This window comes from Terrapene carolina, unplaced genomic scaffold (assembly GCF_002925995.2).
Source record: "Terrapene carolina triunguis isolate 2854851 unplaced genomic scaffold, T_m_triunguis-2.0 Scaffold136, whole genome shotgun sequence".
In the NCBI taxonomy this organism is placed as follows: domain Eukaryota; kingdom Metazoa; phylum Chordata; order Testudines; family Emydidae; genus Terrapene; species Terrapene triunguis.
The window spans coordinates 2,434,900-2,451,570 of NW_020664487.1; the positions used below are offsets into that span (position 1 = coordinate 2,434,900).

At 44.3% G+C, this 16,671-nt stretch overlaps 1 protein-coding gene across 1 annotated transcript in view; it reads right to left on the reverse strand.

Moving 5' to 3' along the window:
- BMP2K (BMP2 inducible kinase) overlaps positions 1-1,374 on the reverse strand; it is a 105,674-nt gene extending 104,300 nt beyond the window's left edge. The window contains exon 1 of the mRNA XM_024199916.3: positions 826-1,374. Within this exon, the coding sequence (XP_024055684.2) occupies positions 826-979 (154 nt within the window). The 5' untranslated portion in view covers positions 980-1,374. The remainder of the gene's footprint in view (positions 1-825) is intronic.
- Between the last annotated feature and the right edge of the window lie 15,297 nt (positions 1,375-16,671).

Sequence of the window (16,671 nt, forward strand, 5' to 3'; positions counted from 1 at the left end):
TGTCGAAGATAACTTCACTGCAATGTCAATTACAGGTTTAACAATAAAAGCAGCATGCTAATAATGATGGAATAATTAATCAAATATTGTTGCAAGGGGAAAGACAGGAGTCCTACTGCATATAAAGCTGCAAACACCACACATTTATTGCTGATCCAAGTACAAATCTGTTGAATTCCAGAAGTTGGGCCTTAATATCAGCTTCATTTAGAATTACTTAGCAAATAGGACAAACATCTTATACATGCCAATTCTCTGGCATTGGTTACTGTACACTACACACATTCTCTGAAACACCATTTGATTTGACCCAATGAATATCAGATCCCAGAACAGCATGCCACTCGCTAGGCGATTTCATACTGGTTTACTGGTGACAATACGCCAGGAAACTATGTAACCTCATAATGAGGCCAATGCACCAGCCAATCGTTTAAAAAAAAAAATCACTAACCGGCTTATAATGTGTAAGCAGCTATTTAGAGTCTGGGAACGAGCGCCAGTGCCGGGGGGAGAAAAAAAGGGGTCCAAAGGTCTCAGACTTCGCCCAGCGTGGGGCGCAAAGGGAGATTTCTGTCCTTCTGTCCCCAACTTTTTAGCCCTCCCTACGGGAACCCCCTTCATTGGCTCTGCAGGGCTCCTGCTTCCCAGTCCCGCTTCCCTCCCGCGGGGGCATGGGCTGGCACTTGTGGCCCTGGGAAGGGAGCGCGATGGGGGCTGAGCCGTCCTGCCCCCCCGATCCGCCCCCCCGGGCATCTCCACCGAGAGGGTGGGGGCTTTGCCCTGGCACTGCCCCCCCCACCGCCCGGGGCCTGCCCCCGTTACCTTCCGCCAGCAGATCCTCCAGGGTGACCTGGTACCGTCCCACCACGAGCACCCGGCCCGCGGCTGCCGCTCCGCCCGCGCCGCCGGAGCCAGCGCACGTCGTCCCGCCGCCGCCGCTCCCCTCGGCCTTGGGCATGCGAGAGAACTTCTTCATGGCGAGCGGCCGGCCCGCGGCGGGCGGGGGATGGAGCCGGAGAAGCGCGGGCAGTGCCCGGGGGCGGGAGGGGGGCGGGGGGCGCTGCTCGGGGAACCGCTCGCCGCTGCCAGGAGCCGGGCTGCGAGCCTCACATTCCGCCCGCGGGGAGCTGCCCGCGCTGGGCTCCTCCTGCCGCGGCTGCCCCCGCCCCGCAAGGCAGCGGCACCGCAGCCGGGGGGTGGGAAGCGCCGGGCCCCGCTGCGCCCCTTTGCTCCCGCTGCCGCAGGGCCAGCAGCGACGCTGCGCTGCGCGGCGGGGACACGGCGCGGACTTTGCGCCCAGCTCACACGCAGCAGCAGCACGTCACCGCCGAGCCGAGCACCCAGCGATCTGCAAAGGACCAGGCGCCTCGCCTCGCCTGTGCTGGGCTGTGTGCGGGAAGGGGCGCATGCGCACTCCTCCGGCTCGTCCCACTCCCCGCCCCGCGGCCGGAAGTGAGGTCGCCAGGCCTGGCCAGCACGTGGGGGGAGGGAGAGGCGGAGAAGGCTCGCGCCGCCCTTTGAGAGCCTTGGCCGTCGTTTAAAAGGTTGGTGCTGGACCCCCGCCTGCCGTTAGTGAGGAACGACCGTTTCGAACGCTGGCGGAGCGGGGGTTCGAGCCCCAAGGGAGGCTGGCACGCGCGCGCGCAAGGATGGCCCTGCAGCCCAGCCCAGCCCTGCCCCTAGGCAAAGGGGAGAGCTACCTTTCCCCAGCCAATGCTTAATTTGTAATGAAAGTGGGGCTCGGGCATTTTTTTTTTTAACATTCATAACTGGTGCAGCAATCCCAGAGGTGCCAGCCAGGCTATGAACTGCCAAGCCTAGAGGTGCCGGGGATCAAGCCCTGGCACAAATTAAACCCTGTCCCCAGCCAAAGCCTAGGACAGGACCTGCAGGCATACAGTTATTCTTGGCGGCAACGGCCCTCTCCTTTCAATCCCAGCTGCGGGCACATCCAAGCGCCTGTGAACGGGACATTGCAAGCCATCATTTTTTGGCTCCTGGGTGGAGCTGGTCAAAAATTGGCATCGTTTTCCATAATTGTTTGCAGGAAAGGAAAAAAGGGTTGTGAAACTTTCAACCTGCAATGAAGGAGAGAAAAAAACTTAGCCAAGATGAGGGGAAGCCCATCTACTACGGTGATGAAGGTGGTTTAATCGCCTGCATAGACTAGAAGAACTAGCTGACTCAGAAAAAAGTGTCATCACAGTTAGAGGTCTATAAAATCGTGAGTGGTGTGAGCAAGAAAGTGTTATTGACCCTTTCGCACAATACAAAAACCTAGGGGTCACCCGATTAAATTAATAGGCAACTGATTTAAAACTAACACGAGGAAGTACTTTTTCACACAATACACAATTTAACCTGTGGAACTCACTGCCAGGTGATGTTGTAAAGGCCAAAAGTATAACTGGGTTCATAAAAGAACTAGATATGTTCATGGCAGATAGGCCCATAAATGGCTATTAGCCAAGATGGTCAGTCATGCAACCCCATGCTCAGGGCAATCCTAAACCTCTGACTGCCAGAAGCCAGATGTGGAAGACAGGTGGATCACTCCAAAATTGCCCTATTCTGTGCACTCTCCCTGAAGCTCTGGTACTGGCCACTGCGGGGGACAGGATATGGCTAGATGGACCACTGATCTGACCCCATATAGCCATTCTCTTACGTACGCTGGATCCCCAACATCACTTCCTGCAGCATCTAGGGGCTGGTCCACACTAACCCCCCACTTCGAACTAAGATACGCAACTACAGCTACGTGAATAACGTAGCTGAAGTCGAAGTACCTTAGTTCAAACTTAGCGCGGGTCCAGATGCGGCAGGCAGGCTCCCCTGTCGACTGCGCGTACTCCTCTCACAGAGAAGGAGTACTGGCATCGACGGCGAGCACTTCCGGGATCGATCCGGGATCGATTTATCGCGTCTAGACAAGACGCGATATATCGATCCCAGAAGATCGATTGCTTACCGCCGGACCCGGCGGTAAGTATAGAAGTGTTCCATGGAGCTCTTTGATCCAAGTACTGACCCAGCCTGACTACTTATGTTGAGGGAGATGACAGGATCCTTACACAAAGTGATATGGCTGCAGGCATATCTTTCTCTGGAGATTCCCATAATACAAATGCAGATGACATGCAAGTTGCCTTTTTCAGAGGTTGGTATCATACTAGTAAAATATTTGGTGTGGGAGCCACTGTCCAGAAATACAAATCCCCAATTTTTTAAGTGTACACAGCAGAAGCTGTGTTTTTAGATTCAAGATTTCTTAACAGTGAATATGGATTATACCATGTAAAGTGTCATTGACATTTTTTGTAAAGTGCTTTGAGATCTACTGATAAAGAGCACTATATAGGAGCTAGGTATTATTATTGTTTTATCATCATGCAAGAACATTTGAAAGTTGCTATAATGTCAGATGTTTTCCATATGCTGATATCAGGTGTGGAGTTAGGAACATGCTGACATCATCCTCTCCTCTCTATACTGTTTAACACTCCAAACCTCTTCAGTTTTGTTTCTTTCTGTTTTCTAAGCATCTCTCTCCCAAATGTAAATTCTTTCCCTCATATGGTTCATAAAATGGTTTAAACTCAGTCCCAACAAAATCAAATAAACCTTCCCCCACAAATGTTTGTAACGCTCTTAAAGGAAAATAAAACAAAAATCCCCAGAGGCAGTCCTTCTCTGAAGTCTTCTTTGTGTAGATATTAGTTCTTACGAATGTCTGCCTGCTGTTTTCTTCCTGGACAATCTTTTCCTCATACTAAATTCCCAGTCTGCTTACTGGAAACAAATGAAAAGAAAATGTTTAACTATTCAAAAATCTGTTTTTACTTTACTAAAACTGTCTTCTCTCTCTCTCTCTCCCTTTGTTAAAGCTCCTTAAATTATACTTCGTCTCATACTCAAAATGTAGGATTTTGCCTTCGTACTATAGACTAACTGGTGTGCAGAGGCCATAGCGGCAATATCTGCATGCTATTATGCCAGTTCATTTATACTACATGACGGTTATTCTATCTTTTGATAGTTTGGTTAGTCTGAACAAGAGAATTTCAAGAGAAAAGTCTCATCATAAGCATTATTTTCACTTTTCTACTCTTATCTCACTGTTTTATGTTTGTTTTCTTTCTAGTCCGTAGGAACCCTGAGAACCATCATCTACACAAAGAAGCAGCTATACAATCTCCCCACCCCAGTAAATACTGTTTCTCAGTTCCTTGCTGATGACGCTGATTTAGCCTGTTTTAGATACAGTTACCAACACCAATCCAAATGTTTACTGATGAAGGAAGGGAGGAAAAACCCAAGAGACAAGTGAGCTTTTCTAATATAAAGTAAATACCTTAACTCCAACACTCAGCAGCAAGAAGGAAAGTTGCTGTTTTTTTGTTTTGTTTTGGGGGTTTGGGGTTTGTTTTTAAATGTATACAAAATATCAAATATCTGGTACATTGTGAGGCTACTGTGAATGAAATTCACTCCTTTGCAAAGGGCCAACACAAGACCCACTGGTCTGCATAAAGTCTTACTTTAGACTAGACTTGGCAGAGTTGGATTTTTTTTAGATAATTTGGACAGATAATATCAATGTTTATTTTTAAACATTTTTATTTTGTCAATTTAAATTTTCACAGTTGTGGGAAACTGTGTGTGTGGGGTGGGGGGGTCAGACTAATTATTTAATGACAGTAGACATTGAAATCCAAATGTTAAAGCTTTAAAATCATTAAAACACAAATTGTGAACATCACAGGTCAAAATATACAAAGCGAGTATCCTAAAATCAAACTCGAATAAGTTCTCAAGCAGCATTTTTATTATTTTGCCTATTTGTAAATTTCAGTTATCATCAATGGAAATATTTTTTCATTGGTTTGTGTATAGAGAAATCAACATTTACTGACATTTACCAATAAAAATCGAATCCTTCCAAGCCTACTTAATACTTACTTTGAGGGCTTACATGGTGTATAGGCCTCATGCTGGCCTTACAAACGGGAATTTCAAACCCTGTCAATGTCAACCCCATCTGTTCTAAACATGAAATAAAGCTATAACGCGATAATTGGGGTCCAAAAAATTCGATCGCGATAAATGCAGGGTCGCTTTATAGTGGGGTTACGAAAATGTACCATTTCAAGCCGGTCAGTTTAAGTCTTGTAAAAAAAACCAACCGTTATCCCAGCGTGTTTTAAACACAAAGGTAGTCATTTAATTACATGTACATGAAAGAAACATGTGAAATCGACTATACTAATCATTGCGCAGAGTGCAAAGTCAATCTGGTTGCATGACTCCATAATTTTAAATTTCATCACTTCTTAAAAAAGCTATCTAGTGTGATCTGCTTATTTGCCACGGACTGTTGGCTTCTAGCAAAGTCAAGAATGCTTCTGAGTTGGAGGATTTTGACGCTGTCCACGTCTTGAGTTTCCAGCCACCTCAAACTGGCTTCTAGGTGCTTTACTGCCTCGGAAACTTTTGGTGGGGGAGTTGAGGTGCCATCATCGTCATCATCATTAGTGCCACTGGTTTTGGGCTTTGGTGGTGCAGCTTCATTCTTCCCGCTGACATTTGCAACAATTTCGTCATCTGAGATGTGTTCATATATGGGGCAGATGTCATCTGCTGAAAACCAGTTGAGAGTATCATGATGACTGTGTTCATATTCTCTGAGTGCTTCTTCGGCTAAATGTACGTCGTCTTCAATGAATCTTGTAAATTCAGGCTCGTCGTCGTTACCATCATCGTGTGTAGATGACGGGAAAGCTGGACCAAGACCCTTTATCCAGCATCATTCAATACAACGTGCAGAGATAGCATCCCAGGCTTTCCCGCAGAGGTGAAAGACTTCTTTCAAGTTGAGTGACGCCAGTGATGTGTCGACGGAGGAGTTGTTATCCGCTACCATCCGCTTGATCGTTTCACGACGATAGTTTTGCTTAAATACCGATATGATCCCTTGGTCCAGTGGCTGGATTTCTGACGTAGTGTTCTTCGGGAGGTAAGAGACTTTAATCTTGCTTTCACGACTGACAAGATTTTCCTCTAGGGGGTGGGCAGGACAATTATCCAGCAGGAGGAGAGGTTTTTCCTCCTGCTTGAGTTTTCGCAAATGAGCCCAAACGGCTGGCACGAAAGTTTTATGGAACCAGTCTTCAAATATGGAGCTTTTAATCCATGCATTCTTGCTGTTGGTGCATTCAAAGGGAAGGGCCTTCATATTAACATGATGAAAACATCTGGGAGACCTTGCTTTTCCGATCATCAGAGGTCTGACTTTGTGGCTTCCAGACTTGTTGACGCAAAACAAGAGAGTGTCTCGGTCCTTCCTCTGCTTAAAGCCTTCTTGTTTGTGACTATCAGTCCTGGTTGCGAGGGTGCGATCGGGTAACATTTTAAAGCATAAACCAGTCTCGTCGCAGTTGTAAACTTGATCAACCAACCTTCCTCCAGCAACTTTTTAAGCTCAGTTGGGTAGGAATCGGCTGCCTCTTTATCAGCTGAGCGGATTTCCCCAGACACAAGAACTTGGCTTATAGTGTGCCTTTTCTCGAATCTGTCCAACCAGCCGTTACTCGCCTTAAATTTGGATTCATTTCCATTGATAAGGTGATCAAATTTCTCTGCTTGAGCTTTCAGAATAGGGCCAGAAATGGGAACTCCTTCTGAGCGAGCCTGGACAAACCATTGGTACAAGGCTGAATCTAGGCTTTCATCATTAGCAAACTTGACCTTTTTACGCTGTAAACCAGTTTCCTCTTCAAAAATGCAGGGTAGGCTACAGAGCGTTTCTTCTTCTTTTTTCCACCCTCGCAGAGTGGACTCGCTAATTCCTAGATCTCTAGCAAGCTGAGTTTGTTGTTTGCCCTTCTTTAGTTGATCCAGGTCGTACAATTTCTCTTGGGCAAAAAACGACTTGCGTTTGCGAACTGGTGTATCCATAACGGTAAAATATTTTTTAAAATATAAGAAATTAATAAATTCATAGGCAAACACCATACACATGTACAACCTGAGAACTAAGTGCAATGGGCCTGCAATGGCCACGAGTCACTTTATCCTATAAGACCGGAAGAACACGGTTTATTTATAAATGGCGTAAAAAAAAGTATTCTGGCAAAACGCGAACAGTATTACGGCCTTAAAGGGGAGCCAACTTATGATCACGTTATATCCGAATTCGCGTTATCATGGGGCGCGTTATTGCGAGGTTTGACTGTACTAGGATATAGAAAATCTGAAAAATGGACCTAAAAGGCATAAATGGCTGTATTTAGCCTTGATGTAAGTACGTGCAAGTCTCATTGATATTGAAGTCAGGAGCCATTGACTTCAATGGAAGATTTGCCCATTCATATGACGGTAAATTTCTTGTTGAGATTACAGCCCAGATAAGGACAAGGGAATGCAGGGCAATTCGCATCTGTTCGTAGGGCCATAGGGGAAATATCAATGGATAAAATGTCTGCAAGAATCTCCTTAGCGTATGTGCAACGTGCCTCAGGTGGCACGTGACTAGGATTCATCACCGAATTTCGTCCCATGGTTGGAGCATTAGCTTACCCAAGCCAGTACTGACTGAGAGTGCAACGTGAACGCTGCTCCATGCCCCCCTTTGCAATGAAGTCAGGAATTTGATGGAGGATATAATGGACTGGAAAATTACTTTGGTGCGGGTCCTACAAGCTGTTTCACGGGGGTGGATCCCGTGGCCTAACTGGAGCAGCTTGCAGAATTGGAGCCTTAGGCCTGGTCCACACTAACCCCCCACTTCGGACTAAGGAACGCAAATTCAGCTACGTTAATAACGTAGCTGAATTCGAAGTACCTTAGTCCGAACTTACCGCGGGTCCAGACGCTGCAGGCAGGCTCCCCCGTCGATGCTGCGTGCTCCTCTCGCTGAGCTGGAGTACCGGCGTCGACGGCACGCACTTCCGGGATCGATCCCAGAAGATCGATCGCTTACATCCGGACCAGGAAGTAAGTATAGACGTACCCTTAGATGCCAAACCGGAATCCTTTAATAGTTCTATTGGAAAAGCTGGAAATTTGGAAATTAAATAAGCAAGATCAAGGATAGAACGGAGTATCAGTTCTCTTTTTGAAGCTATATGGGTGGATCCTACAAGACTCTGAGCACTCTGACCCCAATCCAGCAAAGCACTTAAGTTTTCATTTTAAGCTTCACCTCAGTAGCACTACTCACATGCTGAAAGTCAGGGCCAGGCAATCTGGGACCCTAGGAACACCTCTTGCACTTCCCCCATGGCCCCACCCCCAGTCCCTGTCCCTCTTCTTCCAATGAGACGGGGGCAGTGGCATGGGGCCCCCTTGTAATCTCAAGAGTGGCAGTAAGGTTCCTCTCTTCACCCACCCCTAGAGAGGCAGGGGTGGCAATGTGATCTTTGATCACATGACTCCAGGAATTGCGGCCCTATAAGCACAAGTGTATTGTGCCTATCCCTTACCCGGCCTTGTTTACAGTTAAGCATCTGCTTAATTGTTTTACTGGATTGAGGATAGAGTGATCAAACCCCTATCTAGAGTTGGAGAGTATGAGGAAGCATGATAAATAATCTTATAAAAACACCAGTCAACTTTATTTCCTTTGCCACTGAAATGGAATTAGATATGCAGGTATTCAGTTAATGTTGAATACTATGTTCATAAATGGCTCATGTGCACAAAATGATTATATATATATGTGTGTTAAGACAGAAAGAAGAATTTAAAAGCCCCATAGTGGTTAGGGACTGGGATTCGTGGCTCTGACACAGGCTTTGTCTATATTCTTCGGCAAGTCATTCAGGGACTTAAAAAAAAAAAATCAGTGAAACCACTTGCAGAGTAAGATCCTACTCAGAATAGGGATGGCAATCAGATCCAGAATTCTTTGAGCTGCTAGATAGAGGACACTATAGAAGTGCAAAGTATTGGTATTGTTTTTACTCCCATTTTAAGACACCAGTGCAGTGATCACATTGTTATATGTGGCTACATTAAGACCTAGAATATGATTCCAAGAATTATTCATACATATAACATGCAGAAGTTTAAAATGTCTAGTTTATGTTAAAATTAATTTGCTCAGATGATAATTTATTTTGATTATAAATAAATGTCAAAACAAATCTCTGCTATATCTGTCATACACTGTGATGATTGTGATTCTAGATCACAGTTCTTGTTCATTTGGTAACAAAGGGCCAAATGCTTCTCACCTTATGAGAGTTTTCTTAGTAAAGGTGAACCAATACATACAATTAAAATCAGGAATTCTGGTGATATGGATAACTACTAGTGCAAAACACAGTCAGTTTCTTCATTCAGTTAAAATCTCAGGCTGGTATTATAGTTTCATTTTATGTATATTATTTAAACATTTTCTAGTTCCATAGTCAGACTCTTGATTTCATTTTTTCCTCCCTTTACATTCCAGTTTATTCATCCTCTATTATAATTTTTATCCTCTGTCCTGCTCCCCCCCCCACGCTCTATATGATTTAGTCATCTCATTCTTACCAATAACCTCATCCTGACAGTCATTTTTCCTTCAAAATTTGCATGATTAAAGGTATATAACACAATTTTGATTATGTCCTTAAAATACACTTCCTCTATGGAGTCTTTCAAAGCAAATGCACCAAGCTAACCATATTAATAAAAACAAGCCCATGTCTGCAATCTTTTGAAGCTGTACCTTTTCCAATTAGCAGTTAGTGAAATATACTGCTTGTCCCCCCAAACTGTGGTCCATGGTCTGTGGAGTACCTGCTAATGGTCCATGGAAAGCTGACTGGTAATATGATGCTGACTCCCCTTATTTCCAACTGCAAAATTACTTTACAAGAAAACTGAAATACATTGAATACATTACTATTATCCTTCTATATCACTAGCTGCTATGTTTGCCACAGTTGAGGGAATGAATGGAAGGAGGTGGGGTGCAGTGCAGTGGTCAGCGCAGTTGGGAATGGGAATGAAGGTGGTATGCATGATCACAAATGGAAGTGAGGCATCCACAAGACAACCTCTGTTAACATGTTGCCCCATCCACATGCGGAAAAAGTTTGAGATCCCTGCTCTGTCTAATTTAAAACATAAGCACCATAGGTGCATGGGCTGTGGGGCATGAAGTCCATGTGGCTGTGACAATTTACAGCTGTTGAGGATCTGCTCCTTGTCTTTTTCTCTGTAACGTACAGGTCCAAAGACATTAGTGTCCTTCAATGAAGGATGATGTTATGTTTTATGTCACTTTTTTATGTTGACCTGTAATGAAGGATAATGAGTATAGCCATTAGAGGAAGGAGAAGTTACTAGAATGAATCAAAGTATCACCAAATATGCTTAATAAATCTATACAAGTTCATAAGTCACAAAAGTAAAGCTTGAGTACTTTGTTAATTTCAGTAGATTACTGACTATTGCGGCCTTCATTTATATACACTTGAAATACACATACATTATTTAATATCAGTAAAAGAAATCCATGATGCCACTGAAAACTGCCAGAGGCTCTGATATGCCCTGAAGCTACTTGGAACAGTAAGAAACATGGAATGGCCATAGCACCTTTGAAGAGCACTTGAGGTGCAAAAAACCCATTTTGTTTTTCCATCATATTCTTTTTATCAGAAGACGGCTGGTTTTGCTTTTATATCTGTTCTGTGAAATGTTTGATGACCTCTTTTATTATGTACTTTTCAAATATCAGGAAAAAAATCCTGGCACCAGCACGGCTACAACAACACTGCATAGAGCAAAGTACATAGTGAAACTACAAAATATTGTTAGTAATCAGACCTAATGACAAATATGTACATTTTTTATATAGTACTATAAGCATTAGAAAACATTTTGGAAGCTGAGAGCCTGAGCACAACAAATTACTTCTTAGCTAATCAAGAGCATCACTTTGTATGCTTTCAAGATAGGCAAAAACACAAAACAAATCTGTGTCATACACATGCATGACACCATAAAGAACCATTGGCTTAATCAAAGTACTGAATGCCCTCAGTTCCCACTGTATTCCCAAGCACCTGGTTGGAAGAGGCCTCAAATTATCATGACTTTAATTTTTACTTTACTGTATCAACTGTGGAAATTAATTTATTAAAAACTGGATTTTGGAACTTTAATAATTTGTTTTCAAAACACATTAAAAGCAGCTTTAACTATACTAGGAAAAAGGAGCAGTGTGACAAAATATATATATACGAGAACACCTGTGAGTGTGTGTGTTAAAGTTCTGTCAGCTGAGCTCAGCAAAAATAAAGCATGCTTCAGATTCACTATATAAACTGGATAGAAAGAGGATTCAAACAAACAATCTGCCTGGCTAATATTCAGGGCATACATTCACCAGGAAGGCTTTTTACATTCCAATAAAAATTGCATCATCCATTAAAAAAACCCCGCTGCCTATTTTTTTCTCGTTTTCAGTTTATAGTAACAATAATAAACCTCTCTGCAGGAACTTGGGCCATCAGCTCCTCCCAGCCTTTTATTTGTTCCTAAGAAATGCTCTGCACCCAAGTCATTATTGTTTAACTAGAGTACTGATGCATAATACTGTACTAACATGCTGCTGCACTTTCCATCTTTACAAAGACTAGTGAGTTAATTCTCACCATGCCCTTGTGAGGTGGTGAGTAACATAGGTGTGCCAAGTCATGGGCACAGCCCCGGTAAACATGATTTTTGCTGACAACAGCAGACAGGCGCTAAGAGAGAAGATCAGCACTTGTAGTTGTAACTTCTGGGCTTGGCTGGCTGGCCAGCCAGCAGCTGTCTCTGCCTCTATAGGAACCTCAAACTGAGGCAGGGTTTACTGTTCAAATGTTTGCACTCTAGGTTTATTTTCACCAGATAAGCATTTAAGGTGGGATCTTCAGAAGTACTAATCATTGTACCGTACTTGTGTAATACAACATGGCTTCTTGGTGATAAGTAACACTCAGCATGGATTTGTCAAGAACAAATTGTGTCAAACCAACCGGATAGCTTTCTTTGACAGGGTAATGAGCCTTGTGGATGTGGGGAGGCGGTAGATGTGGTATATCTTGACTTTAGTAAAGCTTTCGGTACGGTCTCTCATGACCTTCTCATAAACAAACTAGGGAAATGCAAACTAGATGGAGCTACCATAAGGTGGGTGCAAAACGGGTTGGAAAATGGTTCCCAGAGAGTAGTTATCAGTGGCTCATAGTCATGCTGGAAGGATATAACGAGTGGGGTCCCGCAGGGATGGGTTCTGGGTCCTGTTCTATTCAATATCTTCATCAATAATTTAGATAATGGCATAGAGAGTACACTTATAAAGTTTGTGGACGATACCAAGCTGGGAGGGGTTGCAAGTGCTTTGGAGGATAGGATTAAAATTCAAAATGATCTGGACAAACTGGAGAAATGGTTTGAAGTAAATAGGATGAAATTCAATAAGGACAAATGCAAAGTACTCCATTTAAGACGGAACAATCAGTTGAACACATACAAAATGGGAAATGACTGCCTAGGAAGGAGTACTGCGGAAAGGGATCTGGGGGTTCCAGTGGACCACAAGTTAAATATGAGTCAACAGTGCAACGCTGTTGCAAAAAAAGTGAACATCATTCTGGGATTTATTAGCAGGAGTGTTGTAAGCAAGACACGAGAAGTAATTCTTCCGCTCCACTCTGCTGATTAGGCCTCAACTGGAGTATTGTGTCCAGTTCTGGGTGCCACATTTTAGGAAGGATGTGGACAAATTGGAGAGAGTCCAGAGAAGAGCGACAAAAATGATTAAAGGTCTAGAAAACATGACCTATGAGGGAAGATTGAAAAAATTGGGTTTGTTTAGTCTGGAAAAGAGAAGACTGAGAGGGGACACAATAACAGTTTTCAAGTACGTAAAAGGTTGTTACAAGAAGGAGGGAGAAAAATTGTTTTTCTTAACCTCTGAGGATAGTACAAGAAGCAATGGGCTTAAATTGCAGCAAGGGAGGTTTAAGTTGGACATTAGGAAAAACTTCCTAACTGTCAGGGTAGTTAAGCACTGGAATAAATTGTCTAGGGAGCTTGTGGAATCTTCATCATTGGAGGTTTTTAAGAGCAAGTTAGACAAACACTTGTCAGGAATGGTCTAGCTCAGGGGTTGGCACGCGGCCTGTCAGGGAAATCCACTGGCAGCCCAGGATGGTTTGTTTACCTGCAGCATCTGCAGGTTCGGCTGATCGCAGCTCCCACTGGCTGCGGTTCACCATTCCAGGTCAATGGGGGCTGCGGGAAGCAGCAGCCAGCACATCCCTCGGCCCACGCCGCTTCCCACAGCCCCCATTGGCCTGGAACGGCGAACCGCAGCCAGTGGGAACTGTGATCAGCCGAATCTGCAGACGCTGCAGGTAAACAAACCGTCCCAGCCCGCCAGCGGATTTCCCTGGTGGGCTGCGTGCCAAAGGTTGCCGATCCCTGGTCTAGATAATACGTAGTCCTGCCATGAGTGCAGGGGACTGGACTAGATGACCTCTCAAGGTCCCTTCCAGTCCTATGATTCACTATTCCAAATCTCCTGGACTGTGTAATGAGCATTTCCCCCCATAATCTGGTCATTAGCCTCTGATCGTTTGTCAAATTATAGCATTAGACAAGAGGAGGTCAACTGGCCTAGATAGTCCATCCTCCCAGTCTTCATGATTATGGGCCACCTAGTGACCTGTGGCACATGCCCACAAATGGGAATATGGGCCATAAAGCACCACTCACTCCCTGTGCATACTGCCCACGCTGTGGTTAGCAATGCAAAACAGGGAGCGAATCTTTCACTGGGTAGCTACCCCCCTTCTCCCCCATATAGTGTGGAGTAGGGAGCTGGCATAGGGGAGCGGGTGTAGTCTTGACTATGGCCTCTAAAACATACCTGTCAGCACAGCATGGAGGGGCAAGTAAGTTGCACCAGCTAAAGTGCTGATGCAGGTTACTTCCCCGCTGGAGCAAGGGGGAAACTCGGAGTCACAATTTGTCCCTGGTTTGCTCCTAGGAGCAGCACAACTATGTACTGCACCTTTTTCAGGGTCCATGATAGATGATCTAACCCGAAAGGAACCTTATTGCTTAATATCATTTAGCAGGGGATGCAAATACTGCCAGTAACAAGCACAGACAGTGCTTTGTCTCATGAATTAATACAGAGAATTTTGTATCATTTCAGGAGCTAGCATCTTGATCCACAGCTTTTTTACTTCATTACTTGCACTACATGTGACAAACCTACATCTGCATCCAAAACGAGAAAAAGTTTAAGCATAATAAAACCAAACTAGACTTCAGAAATATTGGCCAAAATTTTCAAACCTAGATGCCTAAATATAGGCCACGTCTACACTACAAAGTTAAGTCGACTTCATGTACGTCCACTTGCCTGCCTCCCATTCTCCTCCTCATCATCAACAATGTCCTTCTCGTTGTTGCCCGAGGTGGCCCAGGACGCCTGGGAGGAATGCACGCTGCCTTTTGGGGTAGTGGTGGGGTTGCCACTGAGAGTCACATGCAGCTCCTTGTAAAAGCGGCATGTCTGTGGGGCAGAACCAGAATGACTGTTCACCTCCCTTGTCTTCTGGTACGCTTGCTGAAGCTCCTTTATTTTCACTCAGCACTGCTGCGTGTCCCTCGTGTAACCCTTCTCCCCCATGTCCCGTGCAATCTTGGCATAGTTGTCAGCATTTCTACTGCTGGATCGGAGCTCTGCCTGCACAGACTCTTCTCCCCACACAGCGATGAGATCCACCACTTCCTGTACTCCATGCTGGAGCACGTTTGCGGCCTTGAGTCTCCATGATCAGCTGTGCTGGCGAGCTCTCCACGGTGATCAAAAACAGGAAATTAAAATTCAAAAGTTCCCGGGGCTTTAACAGGGGAACGGCTGCTTCCTGTGTGCCTGGCTGACATGCAGTGGAGTTGAAAGTGCTCTCCAGAGTGGTCACAGCAGAGCACTGTGGGACATCTGGAGGCCAATTCATTTGAATTACACAACTCAGTTTCTACACTATCCCCATGTCGACCCGTGGATGTCAAATCAAGCACTACACCTCTCGCTGAGGTGGAGTACAGAAGTTGACTTTACTGGCCACTTAGGTCAGTGGAAGGGACTCGGTAGTGTAGACACATACATTATTAGATTGACTTATCGCGGCTTATGCCAACCTAAGTTTGTAGTGAAGACCAGGACTTAGGTTCCTAAGTCCATCTTTTGGCTCCTAAATAAAAGTGGCCTGATTTTCAGAAGCGCGGAAACTATAGGTGCTCGGCACCTTTGCAAATCAAGCCACTTTCATCTAGGTGCCAAAATATAGCTGTAGTAGCCTAACCATATGGAGGATGGTTATTTATTTATATCGCTGTAGCACATAGGAGCCCCAGTCACAGACCAGGACCCTGTTCTGGGTGCTGTTCAAACAAACACAGAACAAAAGGATAGATCCCTACCCCCAAAGAGCCAGGTGTGATCGTTTCTTAAAAGGATGGTTCCAAAGAAAACATTTTGGCCATTCAGACTAACCAAATTAATCCATTAAAAAAAAAAAAAAAGCCCAGCAGTTGAAATCCCCATTCAAAATCTTCACACAGTCTTTGTTGTTCACAGTGAAATACTTCCCGGAGGCTGTCAAAGAGCTAAATAAACTCTGTCTGCCACTAGTAAGTAACTACTATGATCTCCATCTTACTGAGGGGGAAATGTAACCGGACAGGTTAAGTGGTATTTATATACTAAGATGATGGTTGAGGTATAGGAATCTAAATACAATCGAAAGTGACAATCCCACTGCTGCTGGGGGAATGAGTAAGTGTCAGTCAGAAATAGCATTCATGTGTCCTTGGTTCCCAGTCCTGGGACTGAACTCTTACGGCTTGTCTACACACAGGCATTGTACCAATGTAATTAAATCAATTGAGAAACCAATTCAATTAAATCAGGGCAGTCCATTTGTGTGGACAGTCTTAAATCCATGTCTAAACTGATTCAGTCAAGTCAGTTCAGCTTGTGTGTGCAGATAAGGCTTTAGTTGAGACTCTTGTATGAGCAACTCACGTGACCCAAGAGCTGTCATCTTAATAGGAAGTGGCCTGTGTTTCCTCTCCAGAAGTGAGAATGCAACCTTGCAATGAAAAAAGTCACATTTTCATATACTGGTATTCTAAAAATCAGACCCAGTGAATGTTTTAATCCGTTTCGGTTAAAAAGACTAGGTTAAAAAAAAAATTTTAACGTTCCTACGTCCAAAATTACAGCAGCAAAATCCATTCCTATGGCCTTAGGTAACATTGCTGGGAATTCTTGTAGATTGCCCAGTGAAAACCTCTGTGCAGTACAAAGAGGTATGGAAAGATTTTTCTATGAAGAAAGTTTAAAAAGACTGGGCTGATTGCTTTAGACAGAAAATGAATGAGGGCCTGTTACTGATACACAAAATTATGAGCAGCATATAGAAGGTAATTTGGGTACTCCGATTTACTCCTTTTTCATAATCAAGAACAAAACACCATTCAAGGAAACTGAAAGGCAACACATTTTAAATTAATCGTTATTTTTTGCACACAATACAAGACTAATCTGTAGAACTCATTGCTACAGAATTAATGAGGCCAAGGGCTTAGTTGGATTCAAAGAAGATA